Raw genomic sequence first — 15,841 nt, 5'->3', positions numbered from 1 at the left:
ACTCCAAAACCTCCATTTTAAGGAGCACGGTTTTAAATCGTAGCACAGCTAGCGCAATGCTAACTGACAGAGCAATTGGCCCATTATATTCTACTTTATTGTTTTACTATTTTGCATTTTGATTTAGTCTATGTTTTTTTATATATATATATATATATATATATATATGTGTGTGTGTGTGTGTGTGTGTGTGTGTGTGTGTGTGTGTATATATATATATATACACACAATCATATGGTTGAAATTGTTGGCACCATGCTAAAGTTCACTAAAATGTCACCCTATGGGAGTAAAGTTGACTAAAAAGTCATCCTATGGGAATTTAACACATAGGGTTAACATAGGGGCAGGCAGTTTTTTTATTTTTAAAGGCCACTTATTTCATGGATCCAGGATACTATGCATCCTGATAAAGTTCACTTGGTCTTTAGAACTAAAATTGCCCCACATCATCACACACCCTTCACCATGCATGGTGTTTTGTTCAGTTTTGTTCAGTTAGCCTATTAGCCTGTTTGATGCTCATGAGCTCAATGCCAATCAAACCCAACTAATAGGCTAACTGAACAAAACCAAACAAAACACCATGCTTATCTCTAGGTATGGTGAAGGGTGTGTGATGGTGTGCGGCTATTTTAGTTCCAAAGGTCAAAGGAACTTTATCGGGATGTATCGTATCCTAAATCCATGAAATAAGTGGCCTTTAAAAATAAAAAACGGCCTGACCCTATGTTAAACCTATGTGTTAAATTCCCATAGGTTTACATAGGGGTGGCAATATTTTTGACCCCAGTATTTTGTGAAGAACATTTATTTATTCATGATACATTATTTATTCACACAGAAAATTGGTGTCCTTAAAGGTTGGATTTTTCCTAATTTTATTACTTAAACCATTAAAATCAATTTCCAAAAGATGATTTTATATTCCTCTTTTTAGTCAACTTTAGCATGGGGTGCCAACAATTTCAACCATGACTGTATATATATATATATATATATATTCTATTTAGGCTATATGATTTTACTTTTATTGAAAGAGTGATTACTGTACACAAAGAGGCAATAATATATAGTTTTCACTCACATATATCTTTCCAGAGCTGAGCTGTTGTGTGAAGCACATATAGCTGCTAATCTCTGCTCTTTCTCTCTCACGGCTCGTACCAGACTCATCACAACCTCATCCCTGAGGATCTGATTCCCTGGAATTTCACAAGCCACCTTCACCAGCTCCTCCATCACCCTTGTCACAGGCTCCAGGAGGATGGAGCGTCGAGTCTGGAGTTCCAGTACATGAGCTGGCCCATTCAGATGGCCCAGGAGGTGGACAGCACTTCTCATCTTCTGCTGGAACTTTGCCATGGCCTCTCTCTGGCATTGAATCTCAGAGAGTTTCTGTCTGATGCGATTTAGGTCCTCATCTGTCTGTCTGATCTGACGTTCTCTCTCCTTGATTTTGGACTGATAATCAGAGATCCTATCAGAGTAAGTGGTGATCCGAGACTTTTCTTCAGCTACCTCTTCTTTAGCATCACGAATAGCCTTTTCAGCTTCGTCCAATTCTATAGCACCACCAATTGCTATGATAGGGCCTGGGCAAAAACCAAATACAAGATCGTATTACAAAATGGCATGTTAAAGATTTCAGAATATCCATAGATTAAAGCTGGTTAGCAACCCGCAGCGAAAAACCTTAACTTAAGCAATAAGCCCTGAGAGGCCGTTTTTCGCTCGCTTCGTGCCTCACAACACCCCTCAGCTGTGTTTGTACATGTTTAACAAACAAAATAAGCTGTGACGAGCAACATGCAATGCTCACTCCATCAGGAAACAAGCAAACATAGCTGAACTTAATGATAATGAATTTACTCTGGAGTGACTTATAATACGGAAAATACGGTAGGTCTGCAGTACAAAATATCTACTTCTATGTACTAACATGAGCTGATACTACATAGGCTAGTCATTACTTTTATAAACACGTTTTGTGAATTACAACATATGTGAACGACCGTGATGTAATTCACAAACAAAACAGGCATGAGAAGGGACATTTTCTGACATTTCAACAACAAAACAGAGTTTTAGGCTACATTGTTTTGATAAGTCGCCAAATTTGACGCTAATCGCTAGATAACATTTTCTGTCGGAATGGCAAAAAGTCACTTAAAGGTAGGGTATGGGATTCACTTTTTACAAAATCACTTGAAATCCTATTCCTAACCCACTTACAGCCACTTAGTTTGAAGCACTGAAATGGAAATTAAACACGTCAATCATCTGTGGAACAGACAGGGCTAGAAAAACTCTAAACGGTAGTATTATAACCACCCCTCCTGCACACGACCCTTTTGTGCACATACTCAAAGCAAGTGACAAAACCAACTAATGGCAAACAGATATTTCAGGAGGTAAAAGCCCTGGTATGAACAAAACATACGCAGACACAGACGCAAAATAGACGCAGCCACTGACTCATGTGACACATTCACAAGCAGGTAGGGCATTGAATTAAGACAACAACAACAACAACAAAAATATAGGCTTACCAGCTACCCATCCAACAACTGGGATGATCGTCAATCCTAAACCGACACCCGTCACAATGGCTGCAGTTTTTTCTCTGTTATGCTGTCTTTGAAGTTCATCCTTTTTTGTTTGTAGATGTTTATTGGCTTGTTTCAGTGCATCCTCAGCATTGTTCAGGAGATTATTCTCTCCTTCTAGCTTAGTTTCTAGATTGTCCAAATGCAGTTGACATTGTTTTCGCTTTTCATCAGATTGGTGTTGTTGTAGCATGAGGTTCTCTGTGTTCTGGTCCAGTTCTCTCAGACTCCTCTCTGCATTCTGCACAGTCTTCTTCATGTCCTGCTCTGTCTTCACTATCAGATTTCTAATGGATGAACCAAGCCCGTCAAGAGAGGTAAGATCCACACAGAGAAGGGCATCATAAAGGCTGTTGAATGAAGACAAGCCGTCTCTCAGGGGCGAGACAATGGCACTGGTGACATCCCGCTGCCTGTTGATTAGAAAAAGAAGATCATATTTTTCTTCATTACTCTTATCTCTTGTACAGTAGGCTTAAAGAGTGTATGAAGTAATTTCTTAAGTTGATTCCAAACAGCAGTATGCAACTAATGATTATTTTCAATTTAGCTGTTAATTAATTAGGTCTTTAATCAGTAACGAGTCAGAAAATGGTGAGAATAGTTCAATCAGTGTTCACCAAAGCCCAGATTTCTGTCAATGACCACTGGTAGCTTTAGCTACAGTTGTAATTATTTCTGGCAAATAGCAATAGGTCAGAGTGCAACCGGAAAGTATTCAGATATCAAGTTTTCCACATTTTCCTATGTTTCAGACTCATCTTACAATGGATTAAATTATTGTTTTTCCTCATCAATCTACACACAACACTCCCCACACCCCATGAAAAAAACAGGTGTTTGGAGTGTTTTGTGAATTTATATATATATATATATATATATATATGTATATATATATATATATATATATATATATATATATATATATATAATACTCCCATAGATTCCATTTACATTAGTATTCAGCAGGCTTGTGCAAAATTCTGAATTTCAGAATTTAATTCAATTCAGTGAATGAATTTGAATTTGAATTTGAATTGGCTCCACCCCACAGGATGTTGAATTGAATTTGAATTGGAATTACAGGAAGTGGAATTAAATTCATTGCAATTCAGAGAAATTCGTTCTAACCAAATATCAGTGTGAATGTGATGGTTTTAACCCCTTCAGACCCGCATTTTTTCTGTTGAGCAAAAAAAAGTATATTCAGCTAATTCTTACTCCTATCCAATGAAGAAATAAACGTGAAAAAAAGATTTTTTTAATGTCCATTACAGTGGACATCTCGTCTAAACGGGTGTAAAATGACATGAGACCTTAGGGGAAATACACTATGTTTTTAACATAGTAGTCTTGAAACAAATAATCCCACATTTAGAACAGAATGTTTTCATGTGTCTTAAAGAGGAATTATGCAGGATTGGCGATTTCATCTCTGGTTTCGGTTTCGTTTTTCGTTTTCGCTCGTTTTATGCTTGCATATTTCTCTGCAGAGCCTCCCCGACAGCTTTAGCGTGTATATTTATACATATATAGGCTAAATATAAATATATAAATTGCAAGCGTGGTTCTTCTTGTTCCTTACGCGTCTCAGACTTCCAGATGTAAACAGCAGACGATCGTCTCCTGAACAAGTTGCAAGGTTGCAATAGCGGATAGGATCACTGGGGGCGGGAGGAAATATTACTGTTTTCAATAAAACTGGTCAGTCAAGCAAAACAACGATTTCTAAGCGATTTTATGACTATGAAAAAGTTGCATAGGGTCTCTTTAATGTTTCATGTCTGAGAGCAGGTCAAAACATGCACATTAAGTCAAAAAAATTATGATTGTGTTTAAACTCTTATGCATATGCCTCATTTTTTGCCCAGCATTGCACATCATCTACTTAGGAAGGCATTGCTCCTACATACTTTGGCCTATCAAATGACCTCTTTGGACGTCCGAGACCCTGTAGTTTCTTAGGAAACAATCAGGATAGGAACCTGTCAACCAAAGATACCTGCGATTACAATGCCCCATTTTTGCTTTCTCAACTTTGACTAGGTGGCACTATACATGAAATAAGTTGTTATGGGATGGGTTGACATGGCCCCTAGGCCCTGCGGTTCTCGAGATATTCACAGAAAACTGTGTCAGACCATCTACAGGCCAGTTGGTGTACAGTCACTAAATGTACACATAAATTCATTTATTATATGGTCCCCCCATGAACGGAGTTCCATGAACCTTGGCATGCATTCAGATTCAACATCTCAATTTTGCTTTATCATTTTTAACTAGGTTGGTGAGAGTTGGCTCACCAAAATTAATGAGCACAGATTACTTTTTTTTATCATTTTGCATATTGCTGTTAATACAGAACTCAAAAGTACAAACCAGCACTGGCCCTCATTGTTTAGCACAGAGTCTACCCCAAACAAAATGTCTGAAATGTTTGGACAACCATTTTTGAAGACTTGGATAAAGTAAAGCATTCTGGGAAATGAAGTGCTGTCCAATAATTTTTTTCACAGTTTCAAAGTTATTACAATTTTAATGATCAGTTTTATGCAGCACATATCGTATTTGTAATGCCATTGTGTGGTACAAATTACTACAAATTTGTACTATTTTCTGTACAAAAAAGTGTTGTGTACATAAAGTATGTCCATAAAATAATATCTGTATGAAATACATGTTGCGATCATATATACATCCTGTGAAGAATCATTATTAAGTACAATTTAAATGTCATGAATTTCTCTGAATTTAATGGAATTCCAATTCAACTTCCTGCAATTCGAATTTGAATTGCAATTCCACTTCCTGTTTGCAACCTCAATTCAAATTCAAACTCAAATTCAAGAATTGAATGGGAATTGTGGGGTCATTCTCAATTCAATTCAGAATTTTGTACAACCCTGGTATTCAGAGGGCCTTGGTCAGACAGGTAACCAAGGACCCAATGGTCATGAATGAGATCCAGAGTTCCTCTGAAAAGATACAGTAAGAGAGATTCTTGTTATAAACAGCCTTTTTGCTTTGGGAATGGAAGTACAGTATGTAATGTCATGTTGCTTCACATTTCTGTTAGCAATTAAAAGTCAGTTATGAGCTCTGTAGTCACCTGGACATATCGTGTGTTTCATTTAAATGCTTGGAAAACTAATGATTGAAGACTTACCAATTCCACTCTACAAAGGCAATGTACCAGTCTTCATTCTAGTCCATGTTCCAAATCACACTGATTGCAGCCTATGTTAAAGCGCCCTCTCACCAGCCTGAGTTTAGAAATAGTGGGAACCGCATACCTCGCAAATCGCATCATGCTACCTCGTCTTTGTTGCCTTTATGATTTCCTTTTAAAAACGTTATTACATTAAAAAAGGAGATACACAATGAATAGCCAGCTGGAATCTGCCACTCCGTCTGTCTCGCAAGATGCGTTCCGAATTAAGTGGATGAGTAAAGTTAGTTCTGGTGGAGTTTTAGAGAACCTAAAAGTATCATCCTTGCATGTCACATGTTGTTAGTGCATTTGACTTTGTAAACGTTATCGAGGAGGAATGAAACGCAATCTGCAAGAAAGATACTATTTATTGGCAAATTGTTGCGCACATTGCGTGATGGGAGTGTTGCAACACAGTCGAGACCGTGTTGCTCAAACAGCGCTAAACGATGCCCAATAACCCTCGTCTAAAATGGCCATGGACCAGAGTATATTTTCAAAATCAGGTTAATGTTGAATCAATGTTAAAACAATATACTTACCCATAGGTGTATAATTGCATCATGGTTTCCACAAAACAAAAGTGTTAGAAAGATCGGAAAATCTTGTGATAGGCTATGCAAAAGGCAGCTGCTCTATAGTAGGCTTTCGACATTATAATACTGCAGTTTCATTATCAAGAGTACCAGCATACCATCCCACGCCTTTCAGGGGGAGGGTTTTTAGGCATTTATTTAAAGCCCTGGATCTTTCTCTTCAGCACAGTGCCACACGTCAACTGCAATAAGGTAGGTTACAACATGTAATTGTCACGGTAAGGTTAATTATCATATGTGTATTTGTTATGTGTGTTTATGGGATGAATTTCATAAGGTATGAAAGTGCATATAGGGGAAATTCCATAAGTTTTGAAAGTGTGCATTTGCTGTCATTGGCTGTTCTTGTGCGTTAAAACATGCTCAATTAACATTATTCACACACTTTAGACCACTGAGACTACTGACTAGGCTGTTAGGCAACCTTATAACGGGCATTCTGACAGCTTTCAGTCTGTCTGACGGACAACTCAGTATTTTTGAGGCAGGCGGCAGATAATGTTCAAGTTTGTCTAGCTCCAATGCAAGCAGCAGCCTCAGATCTCACACTTAAACTAATGACGCAAACAACGCAGCATCTATTCATAGCTTCTATTCCGATTCCAAAATGAGTCATCGAAGGATAATACTTTTGGGGGTTTCTCAGTATCTACTTTAACATTACTACACTATGCATAATTTGAACGATACTTAAGCATAAAAAAGAGACAGAGATAGAAGCACCAGATGGCTTGTCACTGTTGCCATCTAAAGAAAATTACGAATTCCACAAAAACTTGGAGGACGGAAGAGGAGATGGAATTATCAAGTTCCCACTGTCTCACCGTCTATAAGCTCCGGTTGATGAGAGGGCTCTTTCACATTAGCTACTCACTGCCTCTGAAGCCGCTATACTTTTCCCCTGAAGTTTTTAGTTGTTTAATTAGTTTTCCAAGCTACGCATTCCCATTAAGCTATTCCCTGTCATTTGGAGACAGCCCGGCGCCCACCAGAAGCGGCGTTCAGCGGTGTTCGGCGGTCTGGGCTTGCCGCGCAGGATTTTAAAATAATTTTCTATCTCTGTGCGGCTGCTGCGCCGTGTACGCTTCTGGTGGGCGTTGGCGAGCTGTTGACTCCTGAACCCGCAGGAGAGGCCTGCCCAACGTTTGCTCGCTCGCTCGGCGACACACTTATCTCACCCAGACGCCATTTATCAAAGCCATCAGCCTTACTGTAGCCCTCTAATCAGCACTGTGGCCGGGACATGCTGGACCCAGTGCAGTATAGCTGGGCCAACGGAGGCCCAATAGAATGTAAGGGTAACGGTACAGATCCACTATCTGCGTCCTGTGTGTAGCGATTTTTTTGGCAGACGCAAACGCATCCCTCCAACGGACGCAGAGTAGGCGTGACCGAAGTTTCGGCATGGGGTGTGTTGTTTTTTGATAAACGAGTGCCTGTGTGTGACATTTAGCTGGCTATCTAGCCAGCCACAACAGCATGACTACAAAGTCAACATTTAAGCATTCAACCGACCATTTTCTCCAACGATCTCCGCCACCTTCTTCCAACAGTCTTCTCGTAGATCCGTGTATCAGTAGGCTGACAAGGAGGGGTTGTAAAGGGCTGGATAGCCTGACACAGCTATTATTAATTTGTCCTCCATCTACTTCAGTTTCGATTTTGAGCAAAATGAATTCCCTAGAGAAGTGGCGAACTGGACGAGAACTAGTAACAGAAGATCTCTGCTTTCATTGGATAATAATGGTGCGTCGATTGACGATCGCGACGCGAGAATACTTGACGTGACTAGTGGATCTCCGCCATAAGGGTGTGTGTGACTGTGTGTGTGTGTGTGTGTGTGCGTGTGCGTGGGTGTAAGGAAGTAAAGTGCTGTGTCATTGTTGCTGTGTCATGCAAAGTGCACTGTGCCATGCCGCCATCTAGTGGTTAAGGAATATTTCACACCCATTATTATGATAATAAAAGCTGCGCTGTTGAAAATTGGCACAAAGTCGTTTAGGTGATTCATACTTCGTTACTTTATGAATGGTGGTGTATTATTAACCCTTATGTTGTCCTTGGGGTCAATTTGACCCCAAGCAGTGTTTAACATCATAAAATATATGGTTCACTTTTTTTGTTTTGCTTCAAGTTTCATGACTTTTCCTTATTTGAAGGGTACAACAGAGTAAACATGAAATTTGCACAAAAATATGTTTCCAATGTCCTGTAAAAAAAATAGTTACGTTGGTGGTATTGGGGTCAATTTGACCCCATTTTTATGAAACATGATGAAAATGAATATTTGACAAATTATGGATATTATTATTGTAATAGTATGAGAACATGTAGCTATTATCATTATTTCATATACAAGTACATATTACATATAAGTTATTTTGGCAGGTCTGAAAAAGTCCAAAAAGTCAGCCTTTGGGCTGTTGACACTGGATTGGCCATATTGCCAGTCAGGGTTCCAGGGTTCATAAAGGGGTGTGGGGGGGTGGGATTGTTTTGTAGGGCTTTTGATAGTGGTTATTACACTCTTGTTAAGTACCTACCACAAAAGAAAATTGGGTAAAAAAATAATTTTAATCATTTTTGAGAGTTTTTTGTAGCTGGGGTCAAATTGACCCCAAGGACAACGAACGTCGTAAGATTTTAGGACAACATGAGGGTTAAGGTACCATTTTGAATGTCATTACTCTGACATTCAAGAAATAACGGCTGCCATTTTTCGTGACCCAGGGTCAATGGGGAATTCCATTTAACAAGGGTCACGGATGTAATGTTTTTGTTCTCCCTTAAGTTTCTCCATGTTGCGCCGATAACATTTTGAAATTCTTGCTGTCTTATGTCGGACAAAAATGTATGTTATTATCAAAGTGAAATGGTTACTGTCATATGTCAGCAGCGTTTGTTTCAGCACATAATTGACGTTTTCATTCGAAATGGTCAATCGGAATCAATGGGAGTCAATGGGGAACCGTAATACTTTTAATAGCGGCGTCCAAGGAAGCTTAGTGCCGGATGACGTGTATGCACCGCCGTGCCTGGCGAACATTGATTTGAGGTGTTTTACCACATCGACGCTTCTTGTCGGGCTCAGCTGGGCCACCTCCACATACCTGGAAAATAGTCCACAACAAGCAAATAGTCTTTGTTTTTCAATGTAAACAAATCAACCCCTACTGTAGCTTCTGCCATGGTCTGTCGGGTAGCTTGGAAGGCAAAAGAGGTTCAGTCACATTGGCACGTTCTTTAACGCGTGCTGTGCATTTCAACACTAGCTCACCTATTTGGCTACTAAGCCCAGGCCACCACACGAATTGCTTTACTCGTTCACGGCATTTCTCTATTCCCTGGTGCCCTTCATGAATCTTCTCCAGCACTCTATTCCTCATTACTGAAGGGATAGCTAGCCTAGTACCCCGCAATAACAGTCCTTTGTGAGTGCTGAGAACAGCTCTTTCTGTCCAGTAAGGTCTTACTAGAACATCCAGTCTGCTGCGATCTGGCCAGCCCTCTATACAGTACCTCATCACTTCAGTGCACATGCTGTCTGAGCTCAGCTGTCTCCGCAGTTCGGACAGGTAAGCTTCGCTGGCTGGCGTCTGGTCCACAGATGGGAGGATAAACTTCTCCCTGCACACCGCTTCGTTGAGGGGAGAGAGGTCTACGCAGATCCGTATTTCATCTTTAGATTTCTGTGGCGCGACCACCATGCCAGAGCACCACTCTGTTGGCTGCTCGATCCGGCTGATGACTCCTAGCTGCTCCATGCGCTGGAGTTCCTGCTTTACTTTTCCCATCAGGGGCAGTGGGACACGGCGGGGCACTTTCAAAGACACTGGCTTGGCATCTGGTCTTAGTTTAATTGTGTACTGCTGCTGAACTAAACCTAACCCACCACACAGTTTAGGGTATTGCTGTTTTACATAGTCCATGTCTATGCTATCCACTCTGGCTACTAGTCTGAGATTAACTGAGGCGGGTCTACTCAGCAGAGCTGTGTTCAGGTGCCTCACAACATAAATGTCCTCTGTGGTGTGTTTATCACCACTTTTGAGTATTTCTCTGGCTACACCCACTACCGAAAAAGGTTCACGGCCTGGCCCAAACAGTGCTTTGTTACCTGGGGTGAGGTTGTATGAGGTGCCTCTGCATATCTGTCTGTACACCTGCTCTGGTATGACAGTAACGTCGGCCCCCGTATCGATCTTCAACCTCACCTTAGTGTGCCTTACTTGTAAATCTACAGTCCATGCATGTTCGCCTGCAACGGTTCCCAGGAATATATCATCATCTTCCATGACAGCACTCACACTTTTAGTAGACTTGCACACTTTGCCATAATGCCCTCTCTTCCCACAATTGTGGCAGTCTGCATTCTTAGCTGGGCACTGAAATTTGGCGTGTGACTTACCACATTTAGGGCATGACTTTTGCTCTGCTCCTGATTGTGCTTCGTGCTTGTCTTTGTACTGTTTAGCTGGCTGTCTTTTATTTTTCCATGCTTGCTGTTTTGCTTTTGTCGTGGAAAAAAACACTGACTTTAACTTAACTTTAAATGTAACTTAGCACTCTGAACAAAAACCAGCGGAGAATGATCTGAGATGAGAAGTGGCCGCTTGTGGCCTATATTCGCAGAGTCCTCCAAGACACAACTCTGAACAAGCAGAGCCTAAGTGTTGCCAAGCAGGAGTCACGAATGAAAGATGCCCTCTGCAGTGGGATGTCCACGACCCAGGCCTTGGTGAGAAGGTGCACACGTTCTGAGAAAGCTCCCTTTGGGAGAGGGGTTTTAAGTGTCCCCACAACACCTCCTTTGTTTACTTCTGGCCAATCCTGCCCAGGTGTCTTCCCATTATGTAAATAGGAGACCCTTATCTTCCAATCAATATAAAAATGATATCATACGTGGATGAAGCCACTTGGCCTGCCCCTTAAATTATGTAATCACTCTACAGTAGGCCTGGGTCTACAATAGGCCTGGTTCATGACCAGGGCATGACCGCACGACTGTGTGTGTGTGCTTGTGTGTGTGTGTGTGTGTGTGCATGTGTGTGTGTGTGTGTGTGTGTGTGTGTGTGTGTGTGTGTGTGTGTGTGTGTGTGTGTGTGTGTATGTGTGTGTGTGTGTGTGTGTGACATGATCCTTCTGCCCCTGCCCGGCAACACATGAGGCCTACATGAAAATGTACTACACTTTCTTAGTGTGCACTGCATCCACTGTAGTTTTAGTAGCAGCATCTCCTCTCAAATCGGTTTGTCGCCGTTTAATGTCCTCTGCTTGTCTGACCATATTAATGGCTTTGCCAGATCCAACCTGCTCTCCACCTGCATTTTCAGTGAAAGTCTATTGTCTCTAATGCCTACTACGATCCTGCCTCCAACAAGTCATCGCGTAGTGCCTCATATTCACAATCTTCGGCCAGTGCATATAAAGCAGTTATAAACGAGTCAGCCGATTCCGTCGGCCCTTGAGCTCGTAGGTTAAATTTAGCTCGCTGATAAATTACATTTTTCTTCGGCACGGAAAAGTCTGTGAAGCCGTCTCTGACCGAGTTGTATACCAGCTTCTGTTCAGCGGTTAATGTTAGCCCTTTTAACACGACATCTGCCTCGTCCCCCATGCAATATATTAGCGTGTTCACCTGGTTAGCTTCTGTTGACTTGTCCAGGTCGCTAGCCGCTCTGAAGCGCTCGAACCGTCTTATCCACTTTTCCCAGTCACGTGGTTTCGAAAAGTCGAAGGATTCTGGCGGATTTATTGAGAACGTTGCTGCTGCTTTAGCAGAAGCCTGTGGAGGGGCGTTCGGTTCCTGCCCATGCTGCTCGGCTCTTGTCTGTCTTTATTCACTCACAAACTCTAACTCTGCAGTACCTGTAGAGATCTCCCTCTACTGCCCCCTAGCGCACAGGCAAGCTGAACATAGTAGATCACACCACAGCTTGGTACACAAAAACAATTGGTGCTACTAACCACTCAGAACCCAAATAAATAGTGTTCCAACCAATCACAGACAGGGGGTGGGTGTTGTGGGGTTTTGCGTTTGTGCACGGCTGCACAGGAAGTCAGAGATGAAGGAGGGCAGCGTTTTTTTTCACAAAACATGGAAGGGTGGTGTGAGCTAGCTTGAGTTGTTTGGAATCTCGCTTCAAAAGCCCAACAGAAGCCACATTATGTGCAATCGCTGATACAACCTTTAAGGCAAAAGGAACTCAGTGTTGGAATTTCTCTTTTCATCCCCTTCCATGACGGAGAAACAGCCAAAGAGCAAGTGAAAAAACTGGAAATAAGCTTAAAAAGCAAATACGTTTGTCCCTGTTACTGTTTTACAGCATGTAGTGACTTTTTATGAATATCCCTTTGTTTGCATTGCAGACACAGGAAAAACAATGGCGTCTGAAGTTGAGAAGAAGATTCAAGGTCTCTGCACAGCAAAGGACATGAGAGAGTCCACCCAGGTCATAATGAAACCGTATGCCAACTGGGAGGAGTACCTGACACCAGCACCCCTCTCCATTGCTATAATGGGGGAACTGGTCAACATTTCCTCTAAAACTGATTTCTCCATCAACAAAAACCCACCCAAAGGTGGCTTTGAGTACATCAAGTACCCAGAGTCATTCCGTGCTTGTCTCATGCAAGTGTGCAACTCTGGCTGGTGGGCTTTCAATGAAGCCCATAAGAGCATGGACCAGATCCGCCTGCACACTTTGACTGTTCCAGATTACATGAAAAATGCTGTGAAAATTCTGTTTCAGAGAAGTGATGCCGTCATCCAGGCCCACCTGCCAGATGAGTTGGAAAACATCCAGGAAATCTCAGATGACTGTTTGAAGTTGGCCAAAGCAGCAGAAGACAGGTTTGCAAAAGTCATTCTTTTGGTTCAAGAGCTCCTGGAGGCATGTATGAATGCAGAACATTGTTATGAAGTAGATCTGAAGAAAATAAAATCGGAACTGGAAGAGGCCAAAATGAAGGAGCAATCATCAAAAGAATTCAAGGAAAAATGTGAGAAGGCAATGAAGAGACTGGAAACAGAACTGGAAGAGGCTCAAAACAACTACAAGGAAGCGATGGATAGCCTTCCTAGTGGATGGGGAATAATTGGCATGGATTTTGTTGGCGGTTTAGCAGGGAGTGTAACGGGTCTATTGAATGGCCTTACCTCCATTGTTACCAGTCCTATGCAACAAGCACGTAGGGCAGCAGAAAACCTTAAGGATGCATATCATTACAGGCGAGGTGAGGGTGATTCAGCAGATGAGATTGAGGAAATGGTTATCTACTGCCGGTCTGGAGAACTTCTTGATTGTGTAGACTGCATTGGAAAATACATGGAAGAAAATACCATTGACTGGAAAAAGTTGTATGACCAGCAAGACAAAAGAACTAAAACGGCCTTTGCTGAAGACCAGTTGAAAAGGATTCAGAACACACTGAAAGCATCCCCAGACTGCACACCAAAATTGAAAGCTCTACTCATATGTGAAACTGGAATCAACATCTGCCTGCAGCTTGCAGAGCTTGCTCCTGAAGGTAAATGCAGCACGGAGACAACGGCTGAGATCATCTCCAAGTGGCAAGAGCTCCGCACATCAGCATTGGCTTTTGACAGCAAAAGCAAGTGTGCCACAAAGTCCCCATGTATGACTCCAAAACCTCCAATGATGGACAACGTCACCAACTCTGCTTCAGGTGAACCATCAGCAGGACAAAGGGCCACAGAGAATGCTCGCTTCCGTATTGAGCAGACCAGAGAGCAGCTGAATAAAACAAGAGAGCAGTATGATAAGTGTGTGGATAAAATGGAGGGGAACGAGAAGGAGCTGACTAATGTGTTGATCACCATGAGGAAATGTGAGGTCAAGGATATTGACTTCAGCACCACCATAGAAATGCTGATCAAAGGTATGGATGCTATGGGAAAAGTGAAGGCACAGTGGGAAAAGATGGTCCAATTCTTCCAGATGGTGTCCAGCATTGTGAAAGTCCCCTTGTACAAAAGCCTCAACAAATTTGTAACTCGCTCCAAGAACACACAGGAACTCCCTTACAATGACCGACTGTTCTCAAAAGACGTGATCTACAACCAGGCCTTCCAGGCATCCAACATCGCTGGTCTTGTGCACATGATCTCAGAGACCTACACTCAGGTATCCAATCAGTACCTAATGGACAGAGTCAGCAGTCTTAGCAAACTCATGGCCATGGATAAGGAGAAACCAGAGTTTGAATTTGAACTTAATCAACTACGACTTGGGTGTGATATGGCACAGAGAGGCATTCTAGATGTGGTCCGCAAGAACAAAAAAACCTTTGAGAGGAATGCTGATGCAAAATTGAAGAGGATTGAGGGGGAATTGCTGGCCATTCTACCAGCTTCAACACCAAAGGAAACCAGAGCCATACAAGAGGCTGTCCAAACTGGATTTGCTGAAGACACCATGGCTGCCTATTACTGAGGTAACTGACAAACTGTCATTGTAACACTGCATCACGTGTGAATCTGCATCACCTCTACTTAAAGGTGGTTTGGAACATAAACCTGATGAGCACAATGTATTGTTGCATGGTGAAATCCTGGTGTCCCGTTTCACTTACTGTATATGTCTGTAGTTCCTGAATTAATCTTTTTTTTATTCACTCTGTTACAGAACCTCTTGTTGGAAACCCTGGGAGACTGCAAGATACAGCATCTCAACAGATATACAAAACAATCAACAAATCACAAAAAAACAAGTCAACTTAAGGCAGCCCATTTTAGCCCATTTAGAGGAGAGTGTATATTTGTGTCACATAGCAGGCTAAACTTCTTTGTCATCCTGATTTTGTGTAACTGTGATGTGTTCGGTCCAGGCCTGTATCATAACTATATTGTGTGGCGCAGTAATATCCTCACTCTTGCTCTTTCAGTTTCACTTTCGAGTGAGGATATTACTGCGCTTTGGAGTGAGAATATTACTGAGTCTAAGTGCTCCCAATATTATTCCGCCACACAATATAGTTATCCCTTTTACCTGCTTAGAAATGCACCACGTTTTATTTTGTCTCACCATACTTGGTTGTGTGACTTTCACTTTCACTTACATGTCCCTCAAGATCGGGAGGGAGGATTATGCACTGCCTGCACCGTTACTCCAACTGGCTACTGTTATGTGCATGTGAATATTTAAAAATATTAAATATCATCAACTGCTGACTTTGTTTTAGTTAGCTTACTGTAAATGATTGCTATAAGTTGAAATGATTGCTTACTCTCATGTTCGATTTCTCATAATGATTTTAGGATTGTGTTCCTTCTCACTGACTTCATGCTGTATTTAGTCCATCTACAGTATTTACTTCTTGAGTTGACTGCATTAGTCATTCATCATATTGTGTGCATCCAAAATTAAACAATGATTAATTGAATCTTTTTTCATATTTTTTGT

General features: G+C 41.6%; 2 protein-coding genes across 5 annotated transcripts; one reads left to right on the top strand and one right to left on the bottom strand.

The window, feature by feature from the left end:
• Positions 1–456: 456 nt before the first annotated feature.
• Positions 457–8,053, bottom strand: LOC134080639 (uncharacterized). Of its 4 annotated transcripts, none has more exons than XM_062537179.1 (3): positions 7,932–8,053; positions 2,553–3,022; positions 457–1,595 (listed from the first exon to the last, which is right to left on the bottom strand). In XM_062537179.1, the coding sequence occupies exons 2-3, from the start codon at positions 2,866–2,868 to the stop codon at positions 1,084–1,086; spliced, it is 828 nt and encodes a 275-aa protein (XP_062393163.1). In that variant the 5' UTR covers positions 2,869–3,022; positions 7,932–8,053; the 3' UTR covers positions 457–1,083. The 4 variants fall into 4 exon arrangements, with proteins under 4 accessions (XP_062393163.1, XP_062393164.1, XP_062393160.1 ...); XM_062537180.1 differs by lacking the exon at positions 7,932–8,053 and adding an exon at positions 7,241–7,475; XM_062537176.1 differs by lacking the exon at positions 7,932–8,053 and adding an exon at positions 6,363–7,226.
• LOC134080638 (uncharacterized) lies at positions 6,496–15,821 on the top strand. Its single transcript, XM_062537175.1, has 3 exons — positions 6,496–6,608; positions 12,786–14,873; positions 15,065–15,821. Exon 2 carries the CDS (start codon positions 12,800–12,802, stop codon positions 14,870–14,872), a length of 2,073 nt encoding a protein of 690 aa, XP_062393159.1. The 5' UTR covers positions 6,496–6,608; positions 12,786–12,799; the 3' UTR covers position 14,873; positions 15,065–15,821.
• Positions 15,822–15,841: the final 20 nt, after the last annotated feature.

The sequence above is a fragment of the Sardina pilchardus genome, chromosome 5, assembly GCF_963854185.1.
Source record: "Sardina pilchardus chromosome 5, fSarPil1.1, whole genome shotgun sequence".
In the NCBI taxonomy this organism is placed as follows: Eukaryota; Metazoa; Chordata; class Actinopteri; order Clupeiformes; family Clupeidae; genus Sardina; species Sardina pilchardus.
This window is presented reverse-complemented; position numbering and strand designations above follow the sequence as displayed.

Excerpts from the sequence above, each read along its gene's own strand:
- LOC134080638 (XM_062537175.1), top strand. The coding sequence starts at position 12,800 with ATGGCGTCTGAAGTTGAGAAGAAGATTCAAGGTCTCTGCACAGCAAAG.
- LOC134080639 (XM_062537176.1), bottom strand. The coding sequence starts at position 6,385 with ATGATGCAATTATACACCTATGG. Across the intron at positions 3,023-6,362 it reads ATGCAATTATACACCTATGG|GCAGCGGGATGTCACCAGTG; the intron begins GTAAGTATATTG and ends TCTAATCAACAG. Across the intron at positions 1,596-2,552 it reads AGTTGTTGGATGGGTAGCTG|GCCCTATCATAGCAATTGGT; the intron begins GTAAGCCTATAT and ends GTTTTTGCCCAG.